General features: G+C 35.7%; 1 protein-coding gene across 1 annotated transcript; it reads right to left on the reverse strand.

Moving 5' to 3' along the window:
- Window positions 1-1,125: 1,125 nt before the first annotated feature.
- LOC143258115 (uncharacterized) lies at window positions 1,126-9,418 on the reverse strand. The gene is made up of 6 exons (XM_076517131.1): window positions 9,198-9,418; window positions 8,273-8,334; window positions 6,873-6,971; window positions 5,502-5,585; window positions 2,057-2,102; window positions 1,126-1,565 (listed from the first exon to the last, which is right to left on the reverse strand). Exons 1-5 carry the CDS (start codon window positions 9,328-9,330, stop codon window positions 2,061-2,063), a joined length of 420 nt encoding a protein of 139 aa, XP_076373246.1. The 5' UTR covers window positions 9,331-9,418; the 3' UTR covers window positions 1,126-1,565; window positions 2,057-2,060.
- Window positions 9,419-9,912: the final 494 nt, after the last annotated feature.

The following is a 9,912-nucleotide window of genomic DNA, read 5'->3' on the forward strand; positions in this document are numbered from 1 at the left end:
CGTCCTGGACGTCCTTCCACGTCAACTGACGACCCACACGTCGACAAAATCAACACCCTGGTGCGGGCAAATCGACGTCTGACTGTCAGAGAGCTTGCTGAAGAGTGTGGGATATCAGTTGGATCTTGTTACGAGATTTTGACCGAAAAATTGAAGATGCACCGCGTTGCTGCGAAATTTGTGCCTCAGAACTCGTGAGTTTTTGGTCAAACACTCGATCACTGTTCTTCCCCACCCCCCCTACTCACCTGACCTTGCTCCTTGGGATTTTTTCTTGTTCCCCAAACTCAAAAGACCCTTGAAAGGAAGAATATTTGAGACGATTCCCGAGATTAAGGCAAATGCGACGAAAAAGCTGGAGGACATCACAAAAGAAGCGTATCAGGACTGTTTCAACAAATGGAAACACCGTTGGGATAAGTGTGTGCGTTGGGGAGGAGAGTACTTTGAAGGGGTCCCAGACCTGTAACTTCTAAATAAAGTACATTTTGTTTTATGACGTCAGTCCGCGTATTTTTTTAACAGCCGTCGTATTTATGTTTAAAGAATCAAACAGTAACAATATTAGTACTCTAGTTATATTTACATGTGAAAGACATTTGTTAGCAAGAGTGGATTGTTCTGTTTCGTTACTCTGATATTGTTATTCGTGTTTGTTCGTGTTTAGCTCTTATAAAGATTTTAGGCGCTAATTGATGAAAGATCTTGGTCTTAAATGTTTTCGTAATTTAAAATATTTTCCCGTCTGTGTCTGTTCATTTTTGACAATTAGTATTTGTTTATAATTAATAAGATTAGGTGTCCCCCCCGCTAGTACAGCGGTATGTATCCGGATTTACAACGCTACAATCAGGGGTTATTCCCCTCGGTGGGCTGAGCAGATAGCCCTTTATGGCTTTGCTATAAGAAAACACGCGATAAGATTAGGCCCAGTAAGAAACGAATACCAGCATAGAACGTATAGCCCAGATTTACATTAAAACGACTGTGTATTTTAAAATTAAATCAACGCAGTAATTTTCATCGCGAGAACGTGACTTTAATGATATTCTTCATTCATGATTCTTGTGAAGTTGAATTTCATTATTTTTCAATTCGTGAATACAAAAGTAGAAAAGAACACTATTTACTATGCTTTACTTTTTTATTATGCAGAATACAACAAAGTAAAATGTTCAAATCAGTTAATTAATTTTCATTAATAAACCTAATTGGCCTAAATGACTGTTCTTTCAGGAAAATTGAGTACCCTCACACAGAAATTAGTTTTGCAAAATATAACACGTTCTTGTCTGTGACGAGCTGTTAGAAGTTTTTAGATTCTGTCATGTTGCACTGACATTGTAAGTTTAATCGTAAGCAACAACAACAAAAGTATCAGAATCATATTATATTATGTGCTACTTTCACTTTTAGTGCATCCAGGAATTCACGAAGTTTAGAAGTATCATAGAATAGTAAAAGAACACCAACACTCGTATCTAGAAAATATTTAGTAATGTTAATTGTTGTTTCCCGTTTCGGCCATTTCATCAGAATCCTCTCTTCAGTAATAATCGTGAGTCCTTAAAAACAACAAAGATAAAAGTGTTAGAAAAATAACTAGAAGATAATTTTATGAGCAGTTTAAGGGAAAACAAAAACGTATTCGTGAATAATATTTCACGTATTATTTTTAGTTGAGCATTTAATGTGAAGCTCGTTCTTTTATATCAATATCTAGTATGTTTTCATACAACATTTTATGTTTTTATTTAATTGATACGTATCTGCAAATAAATCTTAAATAAACATAAGCAAGTTTATAACTTACTCTTGTTAAAGTGAAATACACTGCACAAGGAACTATATACGAACTAGTATTTAACTTTTTCATGGCTATTTTGTTGCCTATAAAACAAAAATGAAAATTTTAAATATATTTTCCACTTAGTACGTAAACAATATTTCTGTTTTAAATTCACCTATATAAAAATTCTGACGGTTTTCCATATTTTCCACAGTTGTATAATGTTAACTTTCAGAAATCAGTATATCTTAAGGGTTAAACACTTACCATTTTACCATTTTGCTTCGCTGTATTCATCCGTGCTCAAACATTCCTAAAGAAAACATACCTGTTATTTTAACACGTAGAATTTCAGTTACAAAATTGTTTTTCTTTTTTTCAAATACCTGAAATTATCACGAATTTCACACAACTGTTTTTGCGACTTCAAGGTAGTTCAGGAGACACTAAACCTTTCTAGTAATAGCGGAGCAATTTAATAGTATATAATGTTTTTTTCATGTCTATGTTACAACAGTGATGTTAAGGTTACGGAAAAGGAAAATTTTGGACAATGTTCAAGTCATAAAATATCACAAAATGCATCATTTCAGAATCCATAAGTGTTACATAACCGAACAATATGAGTAAAGAAGAGATAATTTCGTGTCCCTATTGATATCAAAATATGGTGGACTTTATTACTTTGAGAAAAAAAAAAAAGAACAGATATTCCATATAAAAGAACTATTATTCGCATCGCTTCTATACGATTATCTGGTAACAGACTTACGATTTGATACTAGATTGCTAATGTAACAAGACGAGCTTAGTTCAGTTACTAACTTAGGGCTCGAAAACAAACAAACTATTATAACGTATTCATACGTCAGAAATTAGACCACGTGCTGTTGCCTCAAATTGGTTATAAACACTTAAGAATTCTCTAGTAGAAAATAAAATTATGGTTCATATTTTCAATGTTGCTTCCGTTTAAACTCTTTTTGGGGAAGAAGAAGAAAGCTACGCAACAGACTACTGTATCTAGTTTCAGGGATTGATCCCCAAATCTTAATAATATAAACCCTTAAATTTACCGTTGAGCGACCGGAAGATGGGACAGAGTCTGTTTTAGAAAACTCAAAATACAGAGTGCTGGGAATGTAGCATTTAAAAGTAATCCGTTGAAAGATTACACTATGTAACAAAATTTTTACTTTTTTCTTGTTCCTGGACAGAAAGTGTTATTTCCCAATTGCTTATCCCTAAAGTAAATGGAAAAGACCTATTTTTCTCTTCAAACTTTGCTTTTGTGACCTGGGTAATAAAATTTTCAAATTTACTCATTTTTTCCAGGTAGATTCAGTGCTGAGTAGCTGATAGATAATTTTCTCAAACTAACAAAAAGTTTCAAGAACGTTCTAGAACTTACAAGAATTTTCAAGAATTTTCCATAGTAATATATATACAGGGGCTCATTACTCACCACTTCAGTTTGGTTCCAGCTGCCTAAGTGGACACATAGACCTATCTGATTTTATCAGAGATGGCATCAATAAGCTGCAAGCATTCTCCAGACGCATTCTGCTATGCATGTGGCCAATTTATCAAGGCAAGAGCGAAAAAGTACTCTGTAACAGCATCTGCTAAAATGTGTGAAGCCTGAAAGGCATATTTCAGCATGCCTGTTGGGATCAAGACAAACCCTGGGCACCTAATTTTACCTGCGAGCAATGCAAAAAACTCTATAAGGTAAGACGGACAATTTTTGCTTGCTTGAATAGTAAGATTTTATATTTTACAAATTTTAGACCTTTTAAAATTTAAATATCTTTTAATTTATTTTTAACTTTGAATAGTATAGAAAAATATCACATATAAAATATTTTGCACGAACCTCTTACACATTAGTTGTAGATGAAATACATTTATTCTTTACAATAACAATTTTATTTTGCTTTTTTGCAGGATGGTACAGAGAGGAAAAGAGAGCTATGAAGTTCGCTATTCAAAGAATTTGGCGTGAACCCACTGACCACTCAAGCAATTGCTACTTCTGCATGGTGGACCCTTCCAAACGTTGGGTTGGCAAGAATGCATCTGCTATCATATATCCGGACCTTCTATCATCCATCGCCTCGGTGACACACTGCCCTGAGCTCTCTGTACCCACTCCGCCAGAGAGAAAGCAGCCATCCTCAGAAAAGAGCATCAAATCAGAAGAGGAGGTAGAGGTTGAAGATCCAGATTACAATTTAAGAGGTGCAGCTGGTGAGAGAAACCCATACTACCCCAGCCAAAGAGACCTCAATGACTTGATCAGAGATCTTGGTCTAACAAAGTCGAATGCCCAGCTTTTGACATCTAGGCTCAAGGAGTGGGATTTGTCAGATGAAAGTGTGCAAGTCGCAAGTCAGAGAAAACGTCACCGACTTTTTTCAAGCTTCTTTGTTCTTCAAGATGAGCTCTGCTTCTGCCACAATGTATCCGGTCTGTGCGAGGCAGTTGGAATTGCCTGTAACCCGAACGAATGGCGCCTCTTCATTTATAGCTCATCCAGAAGCCTCAAAGCTGTGCTGCTCCATAACAGGAATAAGTAACCGTCTCTTCGTCTGACTCATTCGGTGCACCTCAAAGAGGAATGCAACAGCGTCAACATTTTGCTAGAAGCCTTGAAGTATGATGAATATGGCTGGGAGGTTATCGGAGACTTCAAAATGTGGCATTCCTGATGGATCTCCAAGGAGGCTTTACCAAGTTTCCCTGTTATCTTTGTCTTTTGGACAGCAGGGACACCGCAGCGCCCTACAACAGAAAGCACTGGCCACAACGAACCGATTTCTCTGTGGGGAAACATAATGTCAAGTGTGAGCCAATAGTGGACCTCCAGAAGATGTTGTTCCCACCATTGAACATAAAATTAGGTCATATGAAACAATTTATCACAGCTCTTGATAAGGAAGCTGCAACCTTCAAGCACTTTTGACACTTCTTCCCTGAGCTGTCTGAGACTAAGGTCAAAGCTGGTGTCTTCGTTGAACCACAAAGAAAGAAGATCCTAGAGTGCACAGAATTCCCCAAGAATATCAGTAGGAAGGAAAAGAAAAGCTTGGGGCAGCTTTGTCGCAGTTGTTCGGAGCTTCTTGGGCAATCACAAGGCCGAAAATTATGTGGAACTGGTTGAGGCTCTGGTGAAGAACTATGGCAAAATGGGCTGCACGATGTCTCTGAAAGTCCATATCCTTGACGTTCATGTTGATAAATTCAAGGAGAACATGGGAGCATACTCAGAAGAGCAAGGCGAGCGCTTTCACGAAAATGTACTGGACTTTGAACGCCGCTACCAAGGAGTGTATAACGAAAACATGATGAAACACTATATTTGAGGGCTAATACGTGAAAATGATTTACGTTATAGTCGAAAATTTCGAAAAACTACTCACTTCTAAATATTTTTGTATAACTTTACTATAAATACATGTAAATATTGATTCATATGTTGTTTTATTCAGACCTTATGTAAATGAAAATGTGCAAATTTGCCCATTTTTACATAGAATATAGGTTAGTTTCTAAATTTCATTATTCAGGTCACAAAAGCAAAGTTTGAAGGGAATAATGGCCATTTTCTGTACTTTTACAACATAAGCAATTAAGAAATAACACATACTACCCAGGAACAAAATTTGTGTTACATAGTAGCATGAAAGCAACTGACTAAATAAATATTTACCTTCATTACCATACCAAATTTGCTCCATGACCAGTTCGTTGCCTCTGTCCTATCCGTGATGCATCTGGTGAACATTCTAGGGTCCTGGTGACGAAAAACATGTGACAAATATTGAAGGAGTTTTAAATTGTCGCAAAAATCTTTTACCCAATGTTTATAAAACTCACGAGTGAGATTGTTGGAGTTGTATTTTTATTTAGTGAGCACAAATCTACACCATCTGTGCTTATTACAAAAATCAAATCCCGAACGTTTGTGCTACAAATCCTCTGTTGAGCTGTTGGGAAGCCAGCTTGTTGTAAGTTAAAAAAACTAATGAGATGTTTCCGAATTTCAGTTTAACGTTAGTTTTTAGTATCATTGCAATGTGATCGGTCGGAAACTACTCGTACAATTGATGTGGAAATTTTACTGATAATAAAACTCATAACTCTGAATAAAGTAAGATATTTTTAGGTAACAAAAACAAACAAACAGTATACTTATTTCGCTGGGGATATACAAAATACAATATATTGTGGAACCTACAATATAAACCTGGAAAGTACCAAACTGATATATATATATATATGACGAGCAAATTATTTGTTTGTTTGTTTTTGCTTTTCGCACAAAGCTACAGGAGGGCTATCTGCGCTATCCGTCTTTAATTTAGCAGTGTAAGAGTAGAGGGAAGGCAGCTTGTCATTTTCACCTGCAGCCAACCCTTGGTCTACTCTTTTATCAACGAATAGTGGAATTTATCGTAACATTATAACGCCTCCACGGCTCAAAGGGCGAGCGTGATTGGTGTGACGGGGATTCGAAACCGTAACCCTCGGATTGCTAGTCGAGTGCCTTAATCACATGGCCATGTCGGACCGACAAGCATATTGGAATAAGATGACATTTTAAGAAATGGCCTTTATGGTCTTTTATATTTGTTTTTTTGTTTTGAATTTCGCACAAAGCTACTCGAGGGCTATCTGTGCTAGCCGTCCCTAATTTTGCAGTGTAAGACTAGAGGAAAGGCAGCTAGTCATCACCACCCACCGCCAACTCTTGGGCTACTCTTTTACCAACGAAAAGTGGGATTGACCGTCACATTATAACGCCCTCACGGCTGGGAGGGCGAGCATGTTTGGCGCGACTCGGGCGCGAACCCACGACCCTCAGATTACGAAGCGCACGCCTTAACGCGCGAGGCCATGCCAGGGCCCAGGTCTTTTATGTTCTAGCCTTACTTAATTACAAAAGTATTTCAGTTCAAAACAAACTTAATGTGGTTTAAAACTCATGAATCTCCAGCTGACTAATGTCGTATTAATGTATTACTATTACTATGCATTTAAATCCTAAATACATTCTACAGAAAAGGTTTAGTAAACTTACTAATCTTGGATTTGGTACACAGACTGCATTGGCTGCTTCCTCCATGTTGGTGAATTCCATTCCCATATTGGCCAAGCAGGTAATCCAGGTGTGTATAAACTAGCGTAAAAAAGTTTAAGTGCTTTTATCTGTAATGTTTTAAAGAATGTCCTTCAGAATTTATATTAAACATACAAAACGTACACTGAAACTTTCACCGAATTTTAACTGTAAACATGAACGTACGATAGGAGTGGCGAGCGGGGAAGGCGTTCGAACCTCTTATTTTGTTCACGTAAAAGTTCTGCACCTGCTTTTCACCGGTTGTAAAATTATTTGATGTGTACGTAGACCGAAGGGAAATTGAGTATTGTAGTTTTAACACATAACCATTACGACACTGCTGTCAACACTTAAATTGTATGTAAGTTATATATGGAAAGGTACCTCAGAAGAACGGAGCATGCTATACGATAACCAATGACTGAAATAGCTAATATACTATTGTTGAACAGATTGTCTAAATTAGTAATATAATTTTAACAATTAATAAGTGCTCTGTATATAGATAGTATAGTACTTTACTATAATGAAAAATATATATTTATATTAATTGTAGTCTAGCTCCCTATGTGGCGTTATAACAAAATGATGACGTGTTGACTTTTCATTGAGTGCTTGTGATTTTCATGTGAACAGCTGTATGATCGTTTAATCTCAGAGCACCAATGTCTTACAAAATCTACGAAGGAGACACGCCCTCAAACTCTCCTCAGCATTAGCACGTTTTGCATGCTGATTGTGCTTCGTACAATGTGTGTTGAATTTTGATCTAACATATTAGAACCACACTTTTAAACATACTACGTACGGGTCTGGCAATCATCTGTTGTTAAAAGTCCCATTCTAAGCTACCATGAAGAGAAATCTATTTCAATCTGAAGAAACATTCTTATTTAAGACAGATATTGTTGTTTTTTCATTAAGGAACCTAGTTTAAGATTTGTTGATGTGCCTGAAGAGAACAAAGTTCGAATTTCAAGCTGGGATCTTACACAAGATTCATGAGATATCCTTTAAAGCTTATAACTAATTCATGAGAATCTTGATTTATATTTGTCAAACTATAGTCCAGTTTTGTAGATCAGAGCTCTATTATTTAAATATTCAACAGAGAGTTTCACTGACGTGACCATATATTCCTATTTGATTAATTCACACACGTACATACACGCGTGAATTTGAATAAACATGTTTAATGTGGGGATTATGTTCTTCACAATCCTGGAAACTTCTAATGAAAACGTCTGTTCATTTTTTATCACTTCCCTCGTATAGTGGCCACTCTACATCTTCTCACATACAGATATACGAAAAGCAACTGTTTCTCATATCTTTGTGTATACTCATGTGTAACTTACCGCGTTATTCATTTCGAAAGTCTTGTCCACACATTGCAGCAAACCCATTTTGTGTCTTCGTGCTAACGTGAGAAAAATATATTGCTTCTTGTTAAAAGTAGTTAACGTACATTACACTAAATACTTTGTAATTACTAGCAGAGCAGTACTTAGAAACTTGAAAAAAATCTTATAATAAAAAAAACACCTAATTTGAATGGTTCAGCTTTAGTATTAAGTCTTTCTTCATTTAACTTTTGATATGAAGTTGGTTGTTATCATGTGTTCGATGGTTTACCGGAGCTATATGCGTTAAAATAATCTTTCTAGCAACTTACTCTTCACCTGAACTTGAATGTTCAGACAAGTTTATTTTATAACTTTATTATGTATGTCGTCAAAATTACGAAAACTGATCTAACACACATCTTTATATATATAATGGACATCTAAACTGTATCTCCTAGCTACTCGATAGTATACATTGGAATTAGCTCTGTAGCTAGTTTTTTAGTTCATACAAAAGCGTGTAACCTTTCAAGTATTTCTTTAATTATGTACCTGTGTTGTATATACACTAAATATCTGTTACTGATAACTGATTTTTGAGCTAGTGCCCTAGATTATACAAATTATTAATCATTTTATTCAGTTCTCCTGAACGAATAATTGCATTTATCCTTCTAACTTGTAAACAAGTTTTGGCTGAATAACAAAACGTTTGGCAAATACTGAAACCGTATACAGTACTGTATTGAATAGTAAGATACACGATAAATTTCGTGGGGTAATATACATTTTTGTTGGTGTTCTTAAGTGCATATCCCACAGTTCATTCTTTAAGTCTAAATATTAAACTTTCTACTTTCAATATTATTAACATTTTATCAATTTTTGGTTCTTGTAGTAAAAATAAAAGAAAAACCTTGTAACCAATGTAACTTACTACAGTATCCAATGAAACCTTGAACGACTGAAAATTCATCTTCTGAGAACGAATTTGTTGCATCTCTTGTTATAAAGCACGAAATAAAAACCAAAATTAAAGGAACGTGCACGTGAGGCTTAAAAATTTTCATTATAATACTTATCTCAGTATGATTACGAACTTAGTCAAGTCGGAGAATTTTATAACAGTTTAGTTACGTGGTTATGGCTTCATTTTATCCGCTCATTTCTCAACAATATATATGTACAGGAGATTTTGACCAATGTCTTCTTTGTGGGTGGAGTTATCTTTTAACAAACAAGCTCTAAGTTTTTGTTTTCTTTTTCATTCTTTTTTTCTTAGCCGTCAATCTCCAATAGGAATAAGGTCACGTGCACAAGTGATTATGACACATCTCAGCTTCAGTGACACTTTATGAGAGTCACCACATGATATTAAAAAAAACACATAACTAGCGGCATCAAATCAACTATTCACTCACTAAGAGATTTAAATATGTGTTATTTTGTGACATTTTCACAAAACATTGTTGCTTTATGTGGTTTTTCAGCACAAAGCTACATAAACGAGTTACACGAATTCTGTTCACCACAAAGAATCGAGTCTCAGATTTCAGCGTTATAAGTCAGCAAACTTATCGATGAGCCACTCAAAGACCTACAAGGCATTGTATAAATTCCCTCACATTAACTTAACGAAACTGAGAAACCAC

This window comes from Tachypleus tridentatus, chromosome 7 (assembly GCF_004210375.1).
Source record: "Tachypleus tridentatus isolate NWPU-2018 chromosome 7, ASM421037v1, whole genome shotgun sequence".
NCBI classification, from domain to species: Eukaryota; Metazoa; Arthropoda; class Merostomata; order Xiphosura; family Limulidae; genus Tachypleus; species Tachypleus tridentatus.